Raw genomic sequence first — 27,519 nt, forward strand, 5'->3', positions numbered from 1 at the left:
TTATTCTGACATGAATGTGGATGCTGTTACTAACACTAGCATTTATTATTCCATCTGCTATGTCACTGAACTAAAGAGGAATTAGATCAACAGAACTTGTAGGTCCAGAGTTGCATATAAGAGTACAAGAACATAATAAATTGGAGCAGGAGCAGGTCATCTGGCCTGTTGAGCCTGCTCCACCATTCAATAAGATCATGACTGATCTGGTCATGGACTCATCTCTACCCATGTGCCTTTTCCCCATAATTCTTAAATCCCCTACTATGCAAAATCTATCCTCGTCTTAAATATATTTTTCTGTAGCCTCCACAGCTTCAGTGGGCAGAGAATTCCAGATTAATCACCCTCTGGGAAAAGCAATTCCTCCTCATCTCGGTCCCAAATCTACTCCCCTGAATTTTGAGGCTATGTCCTAGAGATAGTCCTATATAGTTGAGATTGGGTAAAGATGACAGGTTTTCATCCGGAAAACACGAGTTAACTAGAAAAATCTAGTAGCTTCTTAGCTACCATTACTTACGGTAGCTAATAAAAAAAAGTTGCATTATTGAACCTAAACTACCCAACTGTCATGATGATGCCTCTCAACCTACCATTATAAAATAACCTAGTACTCATGAATAGCAGCATTGTTTTATTTTAATTCTAGGTTCACTTAATGCCTTGAATATAAATTCATCAGTTGAGATAATGAAATATAAACCTCGGTCTCTGATCACATCCAAAAAAATGTTCAGGAGTTTCACTATACTATCTACTTGCAGTTCAGTTTCCTTACAAAATATGAAACATTTTTAAGACATTACTAAACTGAATGTAGAGTGAAAATTACGAATTAAGGGAAACCCACAGAATGGCTGGTTATCTACCTTGTCTTTAAGCAGGATCTCATAGGTTGTCAGCAAGATATTGAACTTCAATCTCTTAGTTTGAGGATGCATCCATTCATATGTTCTTATCTGATAACAAAATAAACACAAGATAAAACAACAAGTCAATGGCTCTTGATAGATTATTTCACTTTGACAGAATGAGGCTGATGGGGGGAACCATTCAACTATAATATGCAACACATGCAACTAGATGGTGAACTGTTTATTTTCCCAAGTGGTGAGCCTTGAGTGAACATTGGCAACCCAGGTGTATATACAATCTCTACACAACTTCAAAAGTGAGTTGCATTTAGTGATTTGAAAAAAAAGATCATAATAGAAGACAACTAGATTATGCTTTGCCACACATTGTCAGTGTCTCTCTGGATTTGTTTCAAATGATTTTTGTGAGAAGGGGTATTGAGAAGATTTGGGATATTTTCCTAGCATCTGGTGGAACAAGACATATAGCATACTGTACAATTCTAGGAAACTAGATGGTTGAGAAAAATGATAGTTGTGATGCAAGTAGCTTGGGGGGGGGGGGGGGGGGTTGGAAAACAGGATGACCTACAACCATCATTTTCAAACCTCCAAGAAACACTTTTGAAAAAAAAATTCCAAAGATAAAAAATTTAATCACACAAAAATACAGATCAAAACATTTGAGCCAGACTTTTACCAATCTTAATTGTTTAGCCCACATACTTACAGTAACTAATTTGAATTTGTGAATGCAGTTCAGGATAACTTTAATTCTATCTATCCTCCATAAAAGCCAAAAATCATAACTGTATGGAATATTAAAGCAATTATCAAATAGCACTTTACCATATTACGGCTACTGATGTCTCCCAAGTAAACGACAACATTCATCTCAGGTGCCCACATCTCAATTTCACGTTGCCAAGAAGTGAGCGTTGAGAGTGGAACTACTAAAAGGAAAGGCCCAAACAGCTGATGGTCATGGAATATATAACTAAGGAAGGAGATGGTTTGTATAGTTTTCCCCAGACCCATTTCATCAGCCAGAATAACACTATTGTTCCTGTGAAATAAAGATAAAGATATATAGTTTTAAATAAAGCATTTTAAAAGTTTATTTTCATTCTGTATGAACTATCAAATTAAAATGCAAAGAAAGCTAATATAAAACAAATTTTTATCATTCTGTATTTTGAATAATAAACCAAACAGAAAACATACAATTTTTTAACATTTCTTGAAGAAAAAATATATAAAATAGCGATTTCAATATTTATTTTGTACACTTAGCTGGGTAATCTAAATATTTAAACCAAATCTTTTCCTGACCGTACCTCAAAGATTTAAGATGCTATACTATGCAAAAGAAAACTACAAATTAAGGACTTGAGTTTTAACTTCTTTCATCAGTCAGGGGTCAAACTGGCTGAACCAGTCTAAATGTTTTGGATATTTTGAACATAAGTATTTGCAGTCACTTAAATTCATTCAACAAAAAAAATGCCCACATATCAAATTAATCTCATGAGGCAAATTTTGAATATATTCTATGAATCTATTTTAGTGCAAGAAAAACTATTCTATTACCCTGATCAAATGTGATGTTTGTAAGATTTTATGTCATTACCCACATAATCATATGTTGTAGAAAATTTAAAACTAATTTACTCAGTTAAAGTATACTCAATTTCTATTGTGCCCAAAACAGCTCGAATCTCATGGGGTCTGTAATTACTTACTTGCACCAGGAGTGTGCCAACCAATTTAAGCCATCTAACTGATAGTCTCTGAGCTCCAATACATCAGAGCTACCAATGTACGCTGGCTGTTTCTTCAGTGCAACAAATCTGGGTCTTTGCTTTAAGACCTACATAAAACATAAACCCAAAGGTGAAGAACAATTTAAAAGCCTCCTTAATTACCAGCCATCAACTATAATCTAACTAGAACTGCAACAGAACAAATGAAACATTCTATTAAACAAACATTGAGTGTTTGTACTACACCATTTTTTTTATCTTGAAGCAGAATTCTTCCAAAAAAAAAAGATAGAAATGGCAGGGTGACCAATCAGCCACTTATTTCTCAATCACCAATCTGTAATGATTTATGAAACACAGAACGCCTCTTCTACTTAAATTCTAATATTTAAATTCTAATGTAAAAATGTTAAGACAGCATATATACATAGAACTCTTTGAACATCACAATCGAAACAATATTTAATGTTCAACTGGGTGGATAATTGGACAAGGGAATTTCACCGGTGTAATAGCAAATAAATTTAAGTCAAAAACTTCCAATGAGGGCACTCAACATGATCTACAATCAGCACCTCACAAACTAAAACTAATCACATCCCAAACTCCTTTAAGAAAAAAAACCCATCTTAAATTCTTTAAAATTCTTGTGGTCACATACTGAGCAGTTGCCATTCTCAGCCATGATACACCTGGATAGGATACCTTCTATAGTACATCAATAAAAATTGCTCAGAGGCGATGGGGCATACCAAATTTCTTTAGCCTCCTGAGGAAGTAGAGGCAGTGATGAGTTTTCTTGATAAGTAACAGAAATAGTTATAAACTCAAAAAGAGCAAACTTTAATAAAAATATTTGACCAGGTAACTTTAATGGATCATTAATTTACCCAGAATGCAGTTTTGTTGAAAATGTAGAATTTGCAACATTAAGCCTCCAATATTTATTGGAGGTCACCTCCAATAAATATTTATTTGGGTCACCACTTCCAAGTGCCATTCCACACGATCTCAAACTGAATCTCTGATCTGAATATCCAGTCTAGAATCATAAATACCAGAAATTCTGCACATACAGGAAATCCAAAGCAACACACACAAAATGTTGGAGGAACTCAGCTGATCAGGCAGCATCTATGCAAATGGACAAACAGCTGATGCTCAGACTGAGACCCTTTAAGGACGGGCAAGGAAGGGGAGGGGGAAGACGCCAAAATTAAAAGGGGGGGGGGAGGGGGGAGTAAAGAGCTGGAGAGGAAGAAATCTGATGGAGGAGAGTGGATCATAGGAGAAAGTGAAGGGGGAGAGGGGCTCACCAGGGCAGGTGATAGGCAGGAGAGAAGAGGCAAGAGGCCAGAGTGGCACTTATCCCTCCAAGCAGCCAAAGAGCTACACCTGCCTATTCATCTCCTTCCTCATCTCCATTCAGGGCCTCAAACAGTCCTTCTAGGTGAGGCAATACTTCACCTGCGGATCTGCTGGAGTTGCCTATTGTATCCTGTGCTCCAATGTAGCCACCTCTACACTGGTGAGACTCATCATAAATTGGGGGACGGCTTCATGGAACACTTCCATTCCATCAGCCAAAAATGGAACTTCCTGGTGGCCAAAGACTAATTCCGATTCCCATTCATGGCCTCCTCTTGTGCCCTCAGGGTGGAGGAGCAACAGCTCCTTTCCAACAATGCTTGAAACGTTGACTGTTTGTTAATTTCCGTAGATGCTACCTGACCTGCTGAGTTCCTTCAGCATTTTGTGTGTGATCCAGTCTAGAATGCTGAGAGGAAACATGCAGCAGTGCTGCCAGTTGTAGGGTCAGGTCAATGATCAGTGACAGGAAAAAGTGTCAGATACCTATGCAGAGGTTTCTGAGAATTATCCATTCCACCAGTGTGGAGTAAGCAATGGTTCAACGGGATCTGTTCCCAGGACTAGCACAGCCCACAAATTTTATTTGTTCAAAGAATGCAAATATTGCTAACATGTAGTGTCTAGTTTATTTACCCCCTCAGTGAGGGAGAATTAAGAGTCCATCACACTTAGGCCAACAGAAAGTAGCTTGAACAAGTTTAATGGACTGATACAAGTTTACAAAAATGGGATTTCATCGAACCCTTTCCTGAGACTAACTAGTCTGCTTCAAATAATTACTTGAATTTGAATTCACCAGTAGCCATCATGGGATTGTCCCTGACTTCTATCTACATTCCTTCCCAGAAACAACTACACCCATTTACTTTTACAACTTACCACTTAATAATCCTCAAACACGCATCTGTGCAAATAAGTCAGGCCAAGCATAAACCATCTATTTTAAGACTGTTCAGTAAAGAATATATTGCAAAGATTTTCTTAATAAATTACAGAAATATTGAGCTGTATTTAAACAGTTTAATGCATATAATCCAAATATTTTAGTTTAATTACCTTACACTCCTTCAAAGGGATGGTTTTGGATTGGTTCCGGTTAGTATATGAATCAATGTGTGACTGAAACTTTCGGGACATAAGGGCACCATCTTCCCAGCTACACTCAGAGTAGGGTAGCCCCTGCCATTTGCACAAGTAGTCTGGATGACCGGAAGCAGACTTCTGGTTGGAGTGTGCTAGTAATGATCAAATAAATAAATGAAGACTTGCCAATAATGCCAAAAAAAGTATACAACTTAAAAGATTAACCCTTGGAAACTGCTTTTTCAGTAATATTACATATATCAAACTACTACTGGAAAATCCAAAACAAATAGAAAATGCTGTACTTCATATACCATGCACACAGAAACTAACATGTCACAACCCGACATCTTTTCCACATCCTTGATACTATCAGAAATGCAGCACAGTTTTTCTGTGTTTACAATATTCCAGTTGAATACACTGATTCAGGAATACTCAATAACTTAAAAACAGCCTTTTAAAAAGCTAATAGAATTCTGGATTTTCTAAGAATTCATTATCATGAATCATAATCTGCACATCCACATCCCCCGCACCCGTTCCCCACTAATACTTTGATATTGCAGGAAGTTGAATTCTAGTCAGTGGTACATTATAGAAACAGACTCTAAAGCCTATACCAATCATCATGTCCATCTTTACTTATCCCACTTGCCTGCATTAATCCCACATCCCACTGTACACCTACATCAGTCAAGTACCTGTATCAATATCTCTTAATTTTGTTACAGCTCTTCCCTCCATCATAACCACCTACAGCTCATTCTAGATACCAACACTGTGTGAACAATTTACCCTTCAGATCTTCTATGTCGCACCTTAAACTTCACCATACAGATTCTAGATATCTACCCTGTCTCAGCTTCACAATTTTATATCTCAATATTATCTCTCAGGCTCTTTCAATTCTGGGGAAAATACAGAACAGTTCAGCACAAGAACAGTGCCATGATGATCCCTATCCAAATTTTCCTCAATACTCAGGTAAAAACTTTGGGAGTCTTTTCTATACTCGCTCTAGTTTAATCGCATCTTTCCTGTCGATACGCAATACCCTAAGTGTGACCAACCAACATTCTGTACAACTATTACATTATGTGCCAACTCTTGTTCTCAATGCCCTGGTCAATGAGTGTAAGCATGCCATATGCCTTCTTTACCACCCTGTGTACTAGTGTTACCACTTTCAGGAAATCAAGTATTGTAATCAAAGGTCTCTGTTCAATACAGCTTTAGTTACCCTGTTATAGGAAAGACGGTCAAGCTAGATAGGGTGCAAAGTAATAGTTACTAGGATGCTGCCTGGACTAGAGGGCCAGAGTTACAAGGAGAGGTATGCCTCACTGGATCTTTATTCCCTGGAATTTAGGTGAATGAGGTGAGCTGTCAGAAGCTTATAAAATCAGGATGGGTACTGATAAGGTGGATGGTCACAGTCTTTACCCTAGGACTGGGGAGCCAAAACCAGTAGGCACAGATACAACAGAGGAGACATTTAAGGAGACCCAAGAAGTAATCAATTACGAGGGTAATGAGGTTGAGGAAATAGTCAAGGAAAGCACGATTGCAACACACACAAAACGCTGGAGAAACTGAGCAGGTCAGGCAGCATCTATGGAAATGAATAAACTGATATTTCGAGCCAAGACACTTTTTCAGCTCTGGACAGGAAGGGGAAATGCCAGAATAAAAAGGTGGGGGAGGGTGGGGCACTAAGGAGGACTAGCTAGGTGATAGGTGAAGTCAAGTGCATGGGAAAGGTAAAGAGCTGGAGAAGAAATGTGATAGGAGAGGAGACTGGGTCATGTGAGAAAGGGAAGAGAGGAGGAGGAGCACCAAGGAGAAGTAATAGGCATGTGAAGAGAAGAGCAAGAAACTAGAGTGAGGAATAGAAGGGGAAGTAGGAGGAAAAAAAATTACTGGAAGAAGAAATCGATATTTACGTGGTCAGGTCAGAGATTACCTAGACGGAATATGAGGCCTTGCTCCTCCACCCTGAGAGTGGCCTCATTGTGACAAAAGAGAAGGCCATGGAGTGCCATGTCAGAACTGGAATTAAAATGGCTGAGTAATTCTGCTTTTGTCAGATGGAGCAGAGATGCTGGGCACAGCAGTCTTCCAATACACATCTGGTCTCACCAGTGTAGAGGCCACAATGGCACCACTATTTATGATAGACGACCCGAACAGAGTCGCAGGTGAAGTGTTGCCTCGCCTGGAAGGAGGATTGTTTGGGCCCTGAGAGGTGTTAAGAGAGGAGGTGAACAGTTAGGTGCTGCATTTCTGTCACTTGCAGGGATATGTCCCAGGAGGGAGATCAGTGGGGAAGGATGAATGAACAAGAGAATCACAGACAGAGCATTTCCAACAGAAAATGCAGAAGGTAGAGATGTGTTTGGTGGTAGGATCCCACTGAATAAAGCAAAAGTTGCAGAAAGTAATGTATTGAATGTAGAGGCTCGTGGGATGGTAAGTGAAGATGAGGAACTCTACCCCTCTTAAGGCAGTGAGAAGATGGGGGTGATTGTGGATGGCCAAGAAATGGAGGAGATGCAGGTGAGGGCAGCATTAAATGGTGGAGGAAGGGAAACCCCGTTCTTTGGAGGAGGACATCTGATATCCTGGAAAGTCTCATTATGGGAACAGATGCAGAGGAGATGAAGGAACTGAAAAAGGGGAAGAACATTTTTACAGGAGACAGGGTGAGAAACAGTATAATGTTATATAATAGCATAATAGCACTGGGAATTGGTAAGTTTATAAAATAAATCAACAGACAGTTTGTCTCCAAAGATCAAGAAGGGGGAGAGAGGTGACAGAATTAGACCAACTGAATTTAAGGGCAAGGTGGAAGTTGGGGGCACAGTTGATGAAATTGATGAGCTCAGCATGGGTGCATGAAGCAGCACTAATGTCAATGTTTCACAGGAAGAGTTGAGGAGCATTACTAGGGAAGTGTTACAACATGGACTGTTCTACGTCACCAATGAAAAGGCAGGCAGAGCCAAGGCCCATGGCTACCCCTTGAGTTGGGAGAAACGTGGGAAGAACCAAAGGAGAAATTGTTGAGGATGAGAACTAGACAAGATGGCGAGATACAATTGCAACACGCATTTGAATAGATACATGGACAAGGACGGAGAGTTATGGGCCAAACGGAGGCAACTAAGACTACCAAGCAAGATGCCATAGTTGGCATGGACCAGTTGTGCTGAAGGGGCTCTTTTCACGCTATATTACCCAACAACTCCTGAGAGCTCTACCACTCACTGTGTACATCATGCCCTGGTTAAATTTCCCAACATACATCACCTTGTCAGCCCTCAACCCTCATCCACAATAGATTATGTTGATCCGTAAGAGGATCTACCCCCTGGGAGGCTACACTCTCCATAACTACCCTGTTACTGCTAGTATGCTTGTAGAATCTTTTAGGATTCTCCTCCATCTTATCTGCCATAGATATCACAAAGCCTTTTTCTGTCCCCTAATTTCATTATTAAATGTACTTCAGCATACCTTGCACTCTTCAAAGGATACACTTAATGCCAGCTGCCATTATTTAATATATGCCTTATTTTTCTTGACCAAATCCTCAATATCCCTTATAAGTAATGGAACCACAAAACATTACAGCACAGAAACAGGCCTTTTGGCCCTTCTTGGCTGTGCCAAACCATTTTTCTGCCTAGTCCCACTGTCTTGCACCTGGACTATATCCCTCCATACACCTCTCATCCATGTACCTGTCCAAGTTTTTCTTAAATGTTAGAAGTGAGCCCATATTTACCACTTCATCTGGCAGCTCATTCCACACTCCCACCACTCTGTGTGAAGAAGTCCCCCCCCCCCCCCCCATGTTCCCTTTAAACTTTTCCCCCTTCACTCTTAACCCACGTCCTCTGGTTTATTTCTCCCCTAGTCTCAGTGGAAAAAGCCTGCTTGCATTCACTCTATCTATACCCATCATAATTTTATATACCTCTATCAAGTCTCCCCTCATTCTTCTACATTCCAGGGATTAAAGTCCTAACCTATTCTACCTTTCTCTGTAACTCAGTTTCTCAAGTCCCGGCATCATCCTTGTAAACCTTCTCTGCATTCTTTCAACCTTATTAATATCCTTCCTGTAATTCGGTGACCAAAACTGCACACAATACTCCAAATTCGGCCTCACCAATGCCTTACACAACCTCACCATAACATTCCAACTCTTATACTCAATACTTTGATTTATAAAGGCCAATGTACCAAAAGCTTTCTTTACTACCCTATCTACCTGTGACGCCATTTTTAGGGAATTTTGTATCTGTATTCCCAGATCCCTCTGTTCTACTGCACTCCTCAATGCCCTACCATTTACTTTGTATGCTCTACCTTGGTTTTTCCTTCCAAAGTGCAATACCTCACACCTGTCTGTATTTTATATTAAACTTCACAAATAACTCAGATTAAAATATAAATTCTATTTGGACACTTTCAACTAAACATGAACACTTCAAACATGCAAGTACAACTTTTTGAAGAAGAGATTTAAAACTCACTTTGAAAAAGTTCCCTACAAAAGTTCCTTGTTTTGTCAATGACGCCAAAAGCATTGAAAAAATATAATTTTAAAACAGATGTGAAAAACTTATTAAGAATCCTCAAAGGATACAAGATACAAGTACAGTATTAACAATAGTAAAGATGAACCAGCTGAAATAGATATTACCAATAAAAGGTCACGTCTGCTTAAATTACACTGAGATTTCTTAAGTAATCTTGCAAGCACATAATCAGCTGCTCCAAGCCTATCATATTTGACAGAAAAGCTGTCAAATATTTTCCACAAAGATCGATGTATTTGAAAAACTATGATCATATGTTGCTTGCAAATTATTTTCTGATAAATATTATCTTGCCTTCAGCTGGCCTGCAATTCCAGAATTAACTGCTCATCTTGTTTAGCTGGTCTAGTATACTAACATTTATCCAATACTGCAACAATTCTCCAGAACAGAACATCTCCGGCCTCCAGTTATCAGTGAAGTGAAGATTCAAGTTATCAACAAGCAAAATCTATCCAAATAAGCTGTTGCTGACATTCATTTGCGTTTAAAGATGTCTTACAGTTCTGGACGTTACAGTCTTTACATAATTAAGAACACAATTCACAATGACAGGAAAAAATCTTTGGCATCAAGTCAGCATTGGTAGAAGTCATAGTAAAATAGAGATCAAAGAAAAGCCCTCAGTAGCTAAAATCATACTTTAACAGTAACCATTCACTACAACCTAATGTTGCTTAAGATGATCACCAAAAAAAAAAATCAAGGGCAAACAAAGCTTTATTCCTTTCTTTAAAGCAATGGAAATATTCTGACAGGTACCTATGAAAGTTTTATATAATACACTGCAGCAAACAAACTCAAGAGCATTTTGATACAGCTCCTATTTGACTGAAGCAAGTTGATGTTTATAGAAAACAAGCTGAAATAATAAATCCTACATATATTATACTTGAGGTCAAAAGAATATTTACACACTCTTACCAATTATTCGTTCCACTAACTGATACTGCCTATGTAAATCATCCACCAATTCCTGTTGACAGTTCAAGTATTCGATATCTTCAGGTGATGCAGTTTTCAACCTATAAATTTAAATATATTTTTAAGTTTCAAAATATTTTAAGTATAAACAAACAGTAGTAACAGCTATGCCTCAGCTCTCTTATATTTCTCCCTTTATATCTTATATCTGTGACCTCTACTTTTGGACTCCACAATCCAGGGGAAAAGACTGACCATCCAAAATATAGCAATTACAAAAATATGGACTTCATGGCTAAAGAGCTGAACCTCTGTTTGGAAATGATTTCCTAGTTATAATTTTTTTTATACTGTTCTCCTCCAAAACAGATCTCTTAAGTTATACTACTGCTTTGAGTTTTATTGGTAAAATCAAAATGACTACAAATGTCTACTCTAATGACTATTTGAAAATATCAGCAATTTAAGGATTTCATGTTTTGATATGGAAATTTTGATAATTATTATCAGTTCTAATAAAGATAATAAAGATTCCCGCAGATTGTTTTTAAGTTCCAGCTCATACGAACATCAAGGAGACAGTGTGAGCTAGGGTATAACTGGCCATTACCTACACAATTTTGCACAACAATAATATGCTAATAGATGAGAACAGTGTCAAAAATACTCAAGGAACAGATATTAAATAAATTTATTACCTTCTTTTTAAAACTCCTGTGGCAAAAATGAACACCCATGAAAAAATACACACAAATTGCTGGAGGAACTCAGCTGGCCAGGCAGCATCTATGGAATATGCTGTTTTTATTTAAAGCAAGCAGGTGACACTGGTTCTCAGCTGAAAGGGAAACCTTATTCTTTTCCCAAAATTGGCATCAATATTTTCAAGTTAACCTGGCAGTGAACATATTCAAATACCACCCAAGTTTTCTCAGGCAGAAGCAGTGTTTAGAAAATCTTTGTTCCCAACCTAGGGTCCATGGACCTCTCAGTTAATGGTAGGGGTCCACAGCATAAAAAAGTTGGGAACCCCTGGTTTACATTGAAGATTTTTCCTGAACTCTAATGAGTGGGAGATTTGATGTTACAATTTTGCTTACAATTACCATGTTAGCAATTCCATACTTAACAAAAGCCAGTTTCTCTACCTTGAAAACCTGCATCCTATTCACATTACCTTAGAATAGAGAAGCTAGCAATCAGATCAATCCCATTCCCTGCAATCCAATTTCTCATGGATGCCCATTAATACCAGCCTTATAATCCACTGTCACTTTAAAGGGGTCTGGGTCCAATTTAAATGCTAGATATAAATGAAATGTGCAGATGCAAAAGAGCAAAATGATGTAAAGATATCTATGTGGTTTCAGAAAGCTGCATATCACATTTTGTAACAATAATCTCAACTGAACTACATACCATCGCTTGGCTTCCTCCTCCTTTTTCTTATAGTTCTCCAATTTCTTCATTCCTTTTGTATTCTGCTGCAAAAGCGTTTCTTCACTTTCCCAGGTGTTGTGAAGGTGAGACCATCCCTTCCATTTAATCAGATACTGGTGCTCTCCAACCTCCCTCAATGGGTCAAAACCACTATTGGGGTCACCCTCAGCCTCTACTGCATAGGTAGTAGTGGCTGCACCAGTTGCTAAACAGTATTAAATAATATAAAATGTTAAGCAGAATCTTAGTTTTAATTTAATTTTCAGTTGGATGACTTTCTATTAATTGTTTTGATGGAAAATTCATTATACATTAGTATTTAACATGAGTATTTATCACCTACATAAAATCTTGGTAAATAAGTTTAACTGAGAACTGTAACACTGCAAAATCAATCTCATTCTATATGCATCATCCAGAAATAAGTGCACCACTGCCTTTTTTGGAAATTGAGAGCTTGTTTGACTGCACCTACCACCTGCAAGCATTATAACAAACCCAAATACAGGTGTAGGTTAACCTCTCAAAATGATCAAGACATTAAAAGTACTCAATGCCTTAACATAACAAGTTATTACTAAATTCATCAAGGGAATAAAGGAAGCTTTCTTTATGGATATTTCCATATATTTGCATTAATTATTGGCAATATGAAAGGTATAATGAAGCCTGATTTGGTACTACTCCACAAAATCTCAGTGCTCTTGGACCAGGAGAAAAATATTTTTACAATCAAATACCAGCAAACAAATTATCAAAATTAATTAGCTCACTAAATGTGGGCAGACAGCTTGCTGAAAATAGCTACATTATTTACAGTCACTTGGTCAGTGAGAGCACATTACAGCTCATAAACATGCAGTAATGTCCTATTGGAGCTGATTTATTCAACATTCTCATTCCCAGAAATTATGCCAAGTTCAGTTAGTTATCAGTGTATCAAAGAGACCTGATAAAATTTTCAGCTGGTGGGCACGCTCTTGTTTGTGCTTCAAAGTTGCAATGTTTTATTAGGATTTACTTCAATTAGTGTAATCAAGTTTTCAATACATTTTGCCATATTGAAAAATATCTGTTTCACAAAGGGTGGAACATAATCTAAAATTCATGAAGGAAGGTTCATAGATCATAGAGCTTATATCAGACAATGCTCAAACTGTTCAAAATTGTATTGGTAAAATAGTTTTGCATGTTTCAATTTGTTGTTTAGTATGTGTCCCTATTAAGTGATATTTTACCAGGTCTTTGAACCTACCTCCTTTCCTTCCTGTTCGCGATTCCATTACCCTCTCTAATGTTTCAAATTCTTCTTCTTCTTCTGGGGGAGGAGGGAGATCCTCCCCACAGATTTCAAGCAAATCATCAGAATCCGTTTTAGCATCTTCATCTTCCTTATAGCTGACATTTACTGTTGCCTGACGACGAGAACTCCTCTTATGCTCATCATCGTCATCATCATCTTCATCTGATGATTCAACTGGTCTCTTCAGTCCCTTCCCCTTCACCTTTTTTGTCTTGGCCCTTTAACAAAATTACAACTTAAAGTTTGCAGCTGTATTATTTTCCTATCAATTCAAGGCCAAAGAAAAACTGAACAACATTGATTTTAAAATGAATGCTTGGGGAGGCTGTTGCATTTCAATGTTGTGCATATCCATTCACTGCTAAGTCAAAACCTGCTAAAGCACCTAGTTAATCCAGAAAGATAATGTCATCATGCACACAGCATTTCCCCACTTATCAATACATTTCTTTCTCATACAATTAACTATTCATTCTTGAGCTTTGATCATTAAGTGAAATAACGTGTGTGAGAGGATATCTGTGTAGCTGGAAAAAGATGAGGTAGAAAGGTAGCTTAAGCTATGGGTGCTACTGATCTCAGGAAAAATGTTTTGGATATGGTCCAAAACAGCATCTTAATGTAGTTTGGAGTATATACACAGCTTAGAACATAAATCTTAAAGGCTCTTCAGGCCATGACGTTATGCTAACTTTTTAATCTGCTCTATGATCAATCCAACCTTGCCTGTAACATCCATGTGTCTATCTAGGAGTTCCTAGATGTCCTTATTATATCAGTCTCTACCACCACCCAAACAGTGTATCCCAGATAACCCCCTCTCCATGTAAAAAAAAATCTGACATCTCCCCTAATCTTTCCTGCACACACTTTAAACAAACGTCCTCCGGTTTTGCCAATAACTTTGAGCAACTGGATGCAATTAGAAGAGTAGAAGTCGCTGAACTATTCTTTGTAAAAAAAAAGCTAACAATGAAATATTTAAATTATGCCTTTGAGAAAATTCTACTTAATATATGAATTCTAGTAAATAAAGTATCTTATTCAGGTTTTAACTTTTTCTAAGATCACCCTTCCCAAATGTTCCACCAGTACATTCTGTTCTACAACTAAAGGAATCAGCACCTCCTTTATTGCTGATCTACAAACATTTCATTACAACTGGGCACTGACTATACACATTTTAATGTTGTATTAGTTCATTAGTTTTCTCTCAACCCAGACACTACCTCCATAACCCTTAGAACCTTTTCCATATTTGTTTTCTTTATTCTAATTGTGTTCTTTCTTGGATAGTTTTGCATAATTTATATTTGTCTTGTGAATATTGTGTCTCTATTGCTGCTGCAAGTGTTTTAGGGTACCAATGCAATAATTTACTTGTGCATGACAATAACCTGTCTTTGAAAACTAACTAGCTAAAAGAAAGAGCAGGATATCCAACTCAAATCAAGCCCACATTTGGTATTCATACTCACATACTGATAAAGTGGGGCAGCCTGCAACAAGTGATTGCATCAGTCAACAATATACCCAGTTTTTGAATTCATAATAAAATATTAATATAGCTTCAATGAAGATCATGATAACAAAAAAATTACTAAAAGTGCCTATTAAGTTTGCAAGATTCAGCTAATCTCTCATTTTAAATTCCTTAAATCTGTACCTGCACTGAGGCTTCCTGCTTTTTACTTTGTTGTTGGGCTGGTAGTCAGACTCACTGTCTCCTGAGGTACTCTTCTCTCGAAAATCTTCCTCCTCAGAACCGGAGCCAGACATCTGCCAGTCTTCACTAGAGAGTTAAGAGGGACACTAATGACATTATTTCACTATTACGTAAAGCAAGCCCACTAACCTAAAGAACCTCCCTCATCACCTGTGGGTCAGTACCAAGAGCAGTTTGGATCCCACACCCCCAACAGAAACATTTGGTGCCAAGAAAACAACCTCTCCCTCAAAGTCGCAAGAACAAAGGAGCTGGTTGTGGACTACAGGAGGAATGGAGACAGGCTAGTCCCTATTGATATCAATGAACCTGGGGTTGAAAGAGTGAATAGCTTTAAGTTCCTCAGCATAAACAGCACCAAGGATCACACGTGGTCTGCACATACCAGCTGTATGGTGAAAAAGGCACAACAGCATCTCTTTCACCTCGTAAAGTTGAAAAAATTTGGTGTGGGCTCCCAAATCCGAAGAACTTTCTACGGGGCACAATTGAGAGCGCCCTGACTGGCTGCATCACTGCCTGGTATGAAAAATGTATTTCCCTCGATCGCAGGACTGAGTGTTGAGGACTGCTCAGCACATCTGTAGATGTGAACTTCCCACTATTCAGGACATTTACAAAGATAGGTATGTAAAAAAAGGCCCAAAAGATCATTGGGAACCCAAGTCACATCAAACACAAACTGATCCAGCTGCTACCATCTGGGAAACTGTACCGCAGCATAAAGGCCAGGACCAACAGGCTCTGGGACAGCTTCTTCCACAAGGCCATCAGACAGCATAACTCATGCTGACACTACTGTATTTCTATGTTATATTGACTATCCTTTTCCTCTGGTGCAAATAGTCAAAATAAATAAACTTACTCTCTACGTTTCACATGTCTAGCTGTGTCCTCTGAAGATGAGTCTTCATCAGAATCTTCACTGCTTGATGATTCCTCCTGAAGTATCAAAGCAATACAAATAATATTTAACATATCAACATATATAAAAACAAAAATTACTGCAAACAATTCTGAATACTAATAATGAATCTTCTCACTAATTTAAAGAAACGCTTCCAAGTTTCAACACATACTATTAAAAAGTGGTATGCAAGTGATTTTATATTATTCAAGAGATCAAATTTGTATATGAACAAATATACTTTTTCACCTTCCACCCCCCACCATTTAATTCTGGAATCTTTGCCCTTCCTTTCCAGTCCTGAAGGAGGGTGTCAGCCTGAAATGTCAATTGTTTATTTATTTCCATAAACACTACCTAACCTGCTGAGCTCCTCTAGCATTCTGAATGTATTGCTATGGATTTCCAGCAACAGCAGAGTCTCTCAGGTTTATAACATCAAACCTAGCTACAGTTTATGAATTTAATGTTAAGGCCCACAACAAAGTGCTGATCAATGCTTCTGTATTGATTAGTGACTTACATACTTCAGTAAAACTGATAACTTACTATCAAATTAAAAGAACAATCTGGATGTTTCAGCATGAGGTTCATCAGAGGTACTTTCCCCCAATCCCTGTATATTTGTTTGGGCACTGGGCACTCCCTTTGAAATCACTATTATCCATTGTCAGGTGTCCATTTAAAGCTATTAGATTCTCTGGAAATTTTATAGAATACTGCTGCTTATTATTTATCACACTGGAAGTATTATACTACTACATGATATTTATTCTAAGCCTGTACAATATGCAAAAAATGAATTAGAAGGGTGTTGGGCTATTAATAGTCTGGAAAATCTACCAGTTCAGCTCTACCAAACTCCCAAGGGTGCCAGATTACCAAAGTCCCAAATATAACTAGGCTTCAGAAATCAAACACTTTATTCATATATCAGTTACAGAGTACCTGTCTACCAGAATTACTGACGTGAAGAGCATGACTTGGTTTACTTAAAATATTTCAAGATGCAACCTTTGTGTAAAAATGAAGTTACTACTGACTACTTGTAAATGTAGGAATGATACATCAGGTTCTGTATTGTAGAACCACTGAATAAATTTAATTGCACGCATGATGAAATACAACTACAGGTGTCCCCCGTTTTTCAAACGTTCACTTTACGACAACTCACTGTTACAAAAAACCTACATTAGTACCGGTTTTCCCTAACCAAAGAGGATTTTCACTTTTACAAAAAAAAGATGCCTGCTTTATACATGTGTTTACCCAAGAAAGACTACAATGACCGTGAAGCCTTGTGCAGGCAGCTGTTTGCACATGTGTGTACTTGCCGATTTTTTTTTCTCCAAATCGATTTTGGCTCGCTATCTTCCTGAGTTTGATAAGTCAAACTACACCGTACCTACAATATTTCTACTTTATATAGGGTGTATATTTATCATATCATTCCTGCTTTTACTATATGTTAGCGTTATTTTAGGTTTTATGTGTTATTTGGTTTGATTTGGTAGGTTTTTTTGGGTCTGGGAACGCTCAAAAATTTTTCCCATATAAATTAATGGTAAATGCTTCTTCACTTTACGACATTTCGGTTTACAAACATTTTCACATGAATGCTCTACCTTTGGATTGCCGGGGGAACCTGTACCACTGAAAGTGACTAGAGGGTAAAATGCCCTGGTTTTCCTTGTTAAATACCAGTGCTGGGTGACTTAGCACACTTAGCAATTGCCTGTTATATTTAATAGAGGTCTCGCAGGGAGTATTTTAATCAAATGACAAACCTCTGAACTGTTGTTTGAAGAAAGTTGCTGTTGTTGTAGTTGTTGTTGTTTTCTTAACATTCCAGATCTCTGCACAGCCAAAATACTTGGATTTGATTTCCAAAACTGCAACATAGAGCAAGAGCATGTCAACAGTTAAAACTTACGATGGTCACCCACACTTTAACGAGCTAATATTACCAAAAATCATGTCTCCCTAATGCAAACTATCTGGTAACTCTTCAAGATAAATTAACTTTTCTGCAGCTGCCTATACAAGAGTTACCTGGCTTTTTTACTAGTTACTATAGCTCATCAGTTATTACAAATTACTGGGAAGGGAAATTATATATTTTGTGTATGCAGCCTTTTGCCATTTAATAAATAACTGCGATAGCTCAAGGAATTCCAATGATTGAGATACATAAATTGCAACATCAAATCAAGAAATATTTCTTCAAATTCATTTCAAATCTAGCATTACATGCTTCAGTTTAATATGAAGTATTCACTAACATATTTGTTTCATTTACCTCTACTCCATCCGTTTTAAGGACTTTATTTTCAATTGGTCTCTTTCCTCTAGAAGATGCATTACTTTCAGAACCGGATGAATCAGAATCAGATTGGCTGGCAGAATCTGAACCACTGTCAGAGTCACTAGAGTCATTGCTATCAGATTGGCTGCTGCTTCCATCACTGCTGCTCTCAGAACTTGAGCCTGACTCTTTGTCAGATTGGCTAAAAGAAAAATTAAGCACAAATGATTAAATCTTCGCTGTAACTGAATTAAGTTTAATATTTTGAAATATTCTTCTTTTTTTCTTTCTGCAAGTTGCCTAGAGAAATATGGAACCATACCATAATCTTATGGGGTTTCAGTTTGTTAACTTCCCAAAGAAACCAAAGTTACACCAGACAACTATAAAGGGTGCTGAAAGGCTAGGCACCTTAAAAGGACAAAGTTATAGAAGTAGAAAGTCTCAGAAGAGAATCCCAGAGTAGGGATTAGACACCAACAGTGGAATAGAAACACAGTGTATCCAGAGATACCGGCCACGTGACAGACGCACTGCCACCTGGCTGGTCGGAGGACACACCACATGCCAATCAACATTTGGTCCCTCCCAACTAATCAATGCACATCTAAATTATTGGTCACCTTAATTGGATTATGTCACCCAGCCCCATGCTATAAAAGGTGAGACTTGTGCCTGGCTCTCTTACAGACCACCTCATTGAAGGTAAGTGCATTGATTTATGTTTGGGAAGGTCTATCGTTTGTCCTGGTAAGGGAGCCACAGCTATCCAAGGTCAAGAGGGGTAGTTGTCGTAGTGCTTTTCCCTTGTTCTTTGTTTGTGTAACCGTACCCTGTCCCCACACCGGTTCCTGTGTATTGTAGTTGCTTGTGTTGACCCGACTTCCCCTTGTAAATAAATTCCTTATTATTAAAACTGTGTGTGTCCAGGCCTCTAAAGCTGTGCCGAACATGTTCCCTTTTATGGGTAACCTAGGGTTACCCATAGCCCTCCATTTTTCTGAGCTCCATGTATCTGTCCAGGAGTCTCTTAAAAGACCCTATCATACCCACCTCCACCACCGTCACTGGCACGTACTCACCACTCTCTGCATAAAAAACTTACCCGACATCTCCTCTGTACCTACTTCCAAGCACCTTAAAACTGTGCTCTCTCATGGACATTTCAGCCATGTAATCATTTCAGCCCTGGGAAAAAGCCTCTGACTATCCACACCATCAATACCAAGGAAAAAAGGCCGAGTTCACTCAACCTATTCTCATAAGGCATGCTCCCCAATCCAGGCAACATCCTTATAAATCCCCTCTGCACTCTTTCTATAGTTTCCACATCCTTCCTATAGTGAGGCGACCAGAACTGTACACAGTACTCCAAATGGGGTCTGACCAGGGCCTACATAACTGCAACTTTACCTCTCAGATCCTAAACTTAATCCCACGATTGATGAAGGCCAATGCACTGTATGCTTTCTTAACCACAGAATCAACCTGCGCAGCAGCTTTGAGTGTCCTATGGACTCTGATCCCAAGATCCCTCTGATCCTCCACACTGTCAAGCGTCTTACCATTAATACTATATTCTGTCATCATGTTGGACCTACCAAAATGAACCACCTCACACTTATTTGAGTTGAACGCCATCTGCCACTTCTCAGCCCAGTTTTGCATCCTATGAATGTCCCGCTGTAACCTCTGACAACCCTCCACACTATCCACAACACCTCCAACCTTTGTGTCATCAGCAAATCTTCTAACCCATCCCTCCACTTCTTCATCCAGATCTTTTATAAAAATCGCGAAGAGTAGGGGTCCCAGAACAGATCCCTGAGGCACATCACTGGTGACCGATCGCCATGCAGAATATGACCTGTCTACAACCACTCTGTGGGCAAGCCAATTCTGGATCCACAATGTCCCCTTGGATCCCATGCTTCCTGACTTTCTCAATAAGCTTTGCATGGAGTACCTTGTCAAATGCCTTGCTGAAATCCAAATACACTATATCTACTGCTCTACCTTCATCAATGTATTTAGTCACATCCTTAAAAAATTCAATCAGGCTCGTAAAGCATGACCTGCCTTTCACCAAGCCATGTTGACTATTCCTAATCATATTATGCCTCTCCAAATGTTCATAAATCCTGCCTCTCATCTTCTCCATCAACTTACCAACCAGTGAAGTAAGACTCACTGGTCTATAATTTCCTGGGTTATCTCTACTCCCTTTCTTGAAAAAGGGAACAACATCTGCAACCCTCCAACCCTCGAAACCTCTCCTGTCCTCATTGATGATGCAAAGATCCTCACCAAAGGCTCAGCAACCTCTTCCCTCGCCTCCCACAGTAGACTGGGGTACATCTCATCCTGTCCCGGTGATTTATCCAACTTGATACTATCCAAAAGCTCCAGAACATCCACTTTAATATCTACATGCTCAAGCTTTTCAGTCTGCTTTAAGTCTTGAGCTGGGGTGCTTGAGGCCAGAAATGAATACCATTTTCTCACTTATAGGATTGGGTGAACTCAGCAGTAGTAGCAAAGGACAATGAAGTTAGAGATAAAAACAAAATAAAATCAAAGTATTATTTGACAGCGTCTAAATAATTCTGACGTCACACTACTCTTCAACTAGAGAACATTCAGTGACTGATGGTTCCAACTCTGATACATTGTGTTCTGAAAGATTTAGTAAACTTGGTAAGAAATTGGGTGACTAGATGGCCATAACAGAGTGAATGTGATGCTAATTGATGGAAAAAAATTTGACCATTTTCAGTATTTCCTTTTCAATGAACAAGTTAAATACTGAAAATGTTCCTTAGCACAGTAGAATGTTAATGACTTGACTGAATCACTAATGCCACAGTTTGCATAACAGAATGAAAGACAGTAGTTAAATGAAGGTGCTCTCCCCCAAGCCCCCACCACCACCTCTGGCAGTACCCGCCAATCAAGAGAAATGAAACTAATCAATTTTAAAATGCACATTCCCGAATTTTGTTATTTTATGTACAATTTTAAATACCATTTCCTCCAAATATAACAAAATAGTACAAATATTGTTTTTAGATGCAATCAGTTAACATTTCTGCCTGCCAATCATCACAATGTAATAATTTTATTACAGCACAAGGCCAACCAGTAAATGTAAAATCCTCCAACCTATTTAGCTAGTCACAAACTTTGAAAAATGACAGATAATTTCCCTCCTGCTTTGCAGAGTGCTATCAAATAACTATCAGGATCATCTTGAAAATATCCAAGTGAATATTTATCTGTTCATATTTTAATGTTATCTCTAAATTCATTACAATATGCCACACTTTGAGCCTATCAAAAGGATCCAGCTTGAAACTGCCATCAAAATTCTTTAGTATTCCAAGTGCAAGATTAATTACAATTATCATGCTCCATGCATTCAACTCTTAAGTCTTAAAGGTATTTTGCAAAGTGCAACACAGGTCACTGAGCCTTATATAACCTACCTAACAGCTTTCCAAGGGGGAAAAACAGCTATTTCTCACATTCCTCATTATTTTCTTTTGACATATGAGATGGTTGTTTGCTTGTGATGTCTGTGACATCTCTCTGAGCAGTATCATCAGTCTTATTTCCCAACATATTTCACTGTAACCTCAATGCCTGTAAACTCTGTTGATTCTCCTACCACTCACCTACACTAGAGGAACTAGAGGAATTTTCAGTAATAATTTATTCTACTAGCATATCATTAGGGTGTGAGAGGTAACCTGTGTGCCCCCCCACCCACCATTCCAAATCCCCTTTTCCCTCTCTCATCTCACAGCCTTGCCTGCCCATTGTCTCTCTGGTGCTCCTCCCCCTTTTCTTTCTTCCATGGCCTTTTGTCCTCTCCTATCTCTTTCACCTCTCAACTTCCCAGGTCTTTACTTCATCCCATCCCACCCCACCCCCTTCGTTTCACCCATCACCTTGTATTTATCCCTCCCCTTCCCCCCAACTTTTAGCTCTCCTCATTTTTTTCTCCAGTCCTGCCTATCTCAGCCCAAAACATCGACTGTATTCGTTTCCATAGATGCTGCCTGCATTTTGCAGCATTCTGTGTGTTGCTTTGACTTGTTTCTAATTTTTTTAATATTCATGTCAAATGTGCTGTGCTGAAACAATGTGCTTAGCAGAATGTTCAAATTTATATTCCCAATATTTAAAAAATAATGCATACCATAAATCATTGATTTTGGAGGGGAGGGGCCCATGATGCACATTTCATCTAGGTGAATAAGGAGAGTTTTTATTCAGAGATTGGGAATCATTGTGGTCACACAGTTAAGACTGAGATGGGAATGAGTTTTGTTTCCTACAATATTAAAGTTTTTGTTATTCCTTTTTCCAGGAAGATGTGGAGGCTGAATACTTGAATATACCCAAAGATTAAATAGATGAATGTTTAGAATTAAGAATTATGGACAAAGGGAGAAAAAGTGGACTTGAGAAAAACTGGGTGAGCCATGATCTTATTGAATGATAGAACAGGCTCAAGGGAAAACCAAGTAGTACGCTCGTGCCTTTTCTGATGGTCAATGACGTACAATATATAAAAAGACAATATCAATTCAGCCAGAAGTGTAAAACAGATGATTCCTCAGACACTTTATACTGACTCTTACTGATACCAATTCAAACCTCTACATGCAATATCCAGAAATAATTTGCCTACAGCCACTGCATACCACATACAAAAGACACAGGCAATGGTGCTAAAATTGTATGCTTAATCCCAAATTGAAATTCACCTTTAACTCTTCCATGAATTCAGAATATATTCCACTCATACCTATGAGCAGCAATGCTTTGATAACATCTGGTTTGAATTAATCCACAATTGTGGTACATTCTCAACATTCTGAAATATCCTGCAAACATAACCTATGAACAGCCAAACCTGGAAAATATTTGGCTTAGTTTGCTGTTCATTCCATACAAATGCCAGAAAACAAATCAGCTTCACAGACAGAATCTGATTTGATATCTCTTTCTTTCCCTTTCAAGGTTCTTTTGAAGACCCTGACCTGGAGTTACATGCTGACTTCGGTTCTTTGCGGAAATGGGACCCATACTCGGGGCCTCACGACCAGTCACTTTTTGATATGCTGAGGGTGCAGCCTGGAAGAATAGCGCACCTTCAGGGTGCCAGATTTTCGTGGCAGTACAGAGAAGATCGAAAGCAGCGAGCTGGCTACTGGCCGTGTGCTCAGGGATTCAAGATCTTTGGGCACAGAGCTCGGAAGAAGCAACACAATAGACTTTTAACACCATAAATCAGCAAGTTGTTTTGTTATGTCTCCCCTCTCACTGTGAAACAGGGACACCTTTTTTTTCCCCTTATTAGAGGGAGAAAGAGAGCCTGTGGTATGTTGAATACCAGGTGAACGAGTAGTCTTTGGGGTACTAATGCTTTAATTCAGCTTATGCGTGGGGCGGGGGAGTTGGGGGGGGCTTTGGGGTTATAACATTTAACTGTCATTCATTCTTTGGAGCACTCCTCTGTCTTCCTAGATGTCTGTGAAGAAAAAGAATTTCAGGATGTATACTGTATACATTTCTCTGACATTAAATGTACCTATTGAACCTAACTCCAACTACATTCACTGATACAACCACCACTGCATCCTCCACCATTACTCTCTCCGGGGTCCAACATAGGTAAAAGAAGTCAAGGTTAATATAGCAGATAAATAAGTGAATGTTCTGTTCCAACCATCTGTCATCCTGACATCTAAAACCACCCCACTACCCTAGAAAGCCCTTCAGTTGTGATGGAATATACTGCAATTGCCTGAATACGAGTTGTTACAGGATCATTGAAACATTGGTTCAAATCCCTAATATTCTTCACCTAGCAGTTTTCACCGAATTGATTACAGCAGATCACCACTTTATTATTACATATGAGTGTCTTGGTTAATGCTGCATTTGATGGGATACCAAAATATCACTTTTAGAAACTTCACCTTTCTCTTAGAATACTCCAACATAAACAATCCCTTAGTTAATACATTGCGATATTTTCATGACAATATACAAGGAGTGCTGCGAAATTGCTGAATTCAGTGCACTGATAATAATAATGAAACGGAGTGAGAGAGAGTGGTTGGAGTGGGAAGGGTCATTTAGAGTGACAGAAATGTTACAATGGTAAAACGTAGGGGAAAATTGACAACCAGGTTAAGTAGTTGAGGTCTGAAACTCACTGTGTGAAAGGATGGTAGAGAAACACTCACAATTAAAAAGTACTTAGATGTTTAACTGATGGGCAAAGCTAGGTTATTTTGTTTTCAACTAAGTGGCACGATAATCCATACTGCTGTCTTGTTGACTTTTCAAGGATTCCATGCCGGTAATAAGAGCAAAGGAAGGAATAGCTAAACATACCTTAGTTCAGGGGTTCCCAACCTTTCTAATGCCATGGACCTATACCATTAAGCAAGGGTCTGTGATCCCCATGTTGGGAACTCCTGCCTTAGTTTGACTGAATTTGAATCTACCTCAGCTCATAGTAGCATAATAAAGGAAATGAAGACATACTGAGAATGTGAAACACATATTAGATTGTAAAACTTGTGCAATGTGTTACAAGATAAATTCACAATTGGTTAGAACCACGAATGTGTTTACTTTCCCAAATACAAATGAGTTACCCATACATCACATTTAAACAGCCTCATTTAGGAAAGCAATGTCAAACCTACATTTTAAAAAGCAGACTACCGTGCAGATCTTGTCCTAAAGCACTATATTCTTCAATAGAGAATTCTAATTAGTGCAAGGCAGGCATTAGAAATTCTACTGACATGACGTTTTTACAACATTAGAAGCTGCGAAGGTCAACATTTTTACAACATTAGATTTACCTAGATAGGTCAATCTCATATCATGTTGCATCACTGCCACAGTCCAAACACAACTAAGTCACTGTTGAAACCAAACATTTGACAGTCCAGCGCCTCATCTGTTTATCCCTAATGACTGAAAGACTTGATTGTGTAGTGGAAGCTAAATGGCAACTTCTGCAAAAATTTAGTAGGCTAAGAATTAAAACAAATCAAATCTTTCTGATTCAATCTGCCTTCTTTGCTTGCAGCCCAGCCAACTGTAAAACAGAGAAATCAAGTTTCATTATTAAAGTACTAAACACTAGAGGGTGCTGCTGCCTTAACATTGCTCACAGAGTGACTTGATAAACACCTGGCTTTAGAATTATGATGGGAATCTCCTTTTGTGAAGAAACAAAGGTTTTTGTGGTAAGATTCAATCCAGAAAAAAAATGTAACCTATGAATTAGGCTTGAACAGTATGCTTTCTTATATATATATATATATATATATATATATATATATATATATAAATAACACATAAAAAAAAACACATTAATCCTAAATTTCAAGCTCTACTAATAAATACCCAAAGCCAGAGTGGAAAATGCTTCTGGTCATCTATTTGTAAGTAAGCTAGGATTTACTAGAATTCTAGTAAACTCAGGTTCTTTGAGGTTTTACCGCCAGGGGTGGTAACATGGATAAGCTCTCACTACCTATGGCTCCCAATGCCATGCATCTCTAACAGCATCTGACAACCAAGACCAGCTTTTAGTTTTCATGTGTGGCTTAGCTACTAAAACCAGTGGAACAGTTTCTAGTGAAATGAGAAGGGACAAAGGCAGGTATCTGACATCTTAAAACCAGTTGCTTTGGGCAGGTGGGGCTCGTCAGCCATGGTTGGCAGCTCATCTAGAACAAAAACTCTGATCTCAAGCATGCGGCTACACCAACTCACGGGAAAAGTTTCAGGAATAAGTTAAGAAGAAAAGTCCGAAGCTGCAGTCCCAAGGTAGTTCCATGCTGAGTTCAATACTGACTGGCATTTCCTGCGACACCACTAGTGCTAGACTGTATTGGCTGCTGCCGTTCCTTTGGATACATCAGCTGCATGAGAGGAAGAGCGGCTGCATGGACAGCAGCTTGCTCTTCATATTGTACTGTCTTTGCTTGCGTATCATGTAGACAGCTGGGACGCAGCACCCATTGTTGACCAGGACCAACAAAGGACCAAGTAAACCAAGTTCCTTAAACCTTTAATCCTGAAAAAGTTCTACACTTTATAAACAACAGATAATCTGCAGATGCTGGAAATCCAAACAACACACACACAAAGTGCTGGAGGAACTTAGCAGGCCAGATAGCATCTATGGAAAAAGATATAGCCGACGTTTCAGGCCAGGGCAGAATCTGTAAACAACTGAGTTTTCTCAGCAGGAATCAACATTGGGCAAGTCTACCCAATAAGTAAATAAACTAAATAAACTGCACTGCAAGCATCACTGCAGTTTATCACCTTGCCAACTAATGCTATGTCACAAATACATACTTTTGTTGAACTTACTGTGCAATCCTATGGTAATAGTTATTTTAAAATTTCCAAATTAACAAATTGGGGAAAATAGGAGCTCCCAACTCAAAGTAGTGCAGAATAGTTGCCAGGTTACATGTGCAAGTCCCATAACTTCTTTCTAATTTAAATTTAGTTTACAGCACACAAATTTAGATACAGCACAGAAACAGGCCCTTCTGTACCAATGAGCGAGCCCATACTGCCCAATTGTATCCATGTGATCAATAAACATACTAATCCATATGTCTCTAATGTGGGAGGAAACCACAACACCTGGAGGAAACCTATGCTGTCACAGGGAGAAGACACAAGCTCCTTACAGACACTGACAGGAATTGAACCCCAACAAATGTAATATTGTTATGCTAAATGTTCCACCTCAATTTTTTAAAGCTTAACCAAAAAGCTTTACTGGCCTGCTGCTGACTTCCTCAGTTCAATATGAAATAGCATATCATAAAATACAAAGGAATGGCCACAATAAAAAAAAAAGTTGCCCTCTGTTTTTTGCCTGTGATGCATTGCAAGATAATCTATTTGCATTATTATTATTATTATATGCAAGAACATAAGAATCAGGACTTGTGATCCTTTATCTACATAAGCAATCAAAAAGATCAGTGCTGGTTATTATTATTCCCTTCATGTATGAAGATCTCACATCTCAGTCTCAAAAGTACCAAATGGCTGAGCACTTACTGCCCTCAGAGACCGAGGATTCCAAAGATTCAGAATTCTAAGAAAAATGTCTCACTTGAGTCCTGAAAACAACTTATCCTTCTTGTTTCTGGTCTCCAACT

The 27,519-nt window shown here is 38.5% G+C and overlaps 1 protein-coding gene across 1 annotated transcript in view; it reads right to left on the bottom strand.

Moving 5' to 3' along the window:
• chd1 (chromodomain helicase DNA binding protein 1) overlaps window positions 1-27,519 on the bottom strand; it is a 115,501-nt gene that overhangs the window by 47,524 nt on the left and 40,458 nt on the right. The window contains exons 3-13 of the mRNA XM_073067738.1: window positions 18,287-18,494; window positions 17,775-17,879; window positions 15,946-16,022; window positions 15,021-15,146; window positions 13,307-13,572; window positions 12,031-12,256; window positions 10,612-10,712; window positions 5,048-5,226; window positions 2,600-2,727; window positions 1,707-1,923; window positions 873-962 (exon numbers count right to left, since the gene is read on the bottom strand). Coding sequence (XP_072923839.1) covers window positions 873-962; window positions 1,707-1,923; window positions 2,600-2,727; window positions 5,048-5,226; window positions 10,612-10,712; window positions 12,031-12,256; window positions 13,307-13,572; window positions 15,021-15,146; window positions 15,946-16,022; window positions 17,775-17,879; window positions 18,287-18,494 — 1,723 coding nt within the window. The remainder of the gene's footprint in view (window positions 1-872; window positions 963-1,706; window positions 1,924-2,599; window positions 2,728-5,047; window positions 5,227-10,611; window positions 10,713-12,030; window positions 12,257-13,306; window positions 13,573-15,020; window positions 15,147-15,945; window positions 16,023-17,774; window positions 17,880-18,286; window positions 18,495-27,519) is intronic.

Source organism: Hemitrygon akajei, chromosome 2 (assembly GCF_048418815.1).
Source record: "Hemitrygon akajei chromosome 2, sHemAka1.3, whole genome shotgun sequence".
In the NCBI taxonomy this organism is placed as follows: domain Eukaryota; kingdom Metazoa; phylum Chordata; class Chondrichthyes; order Myliobatiformes; family Dasyatidae; genus Hemitrygon; species Hemitrygon akajei.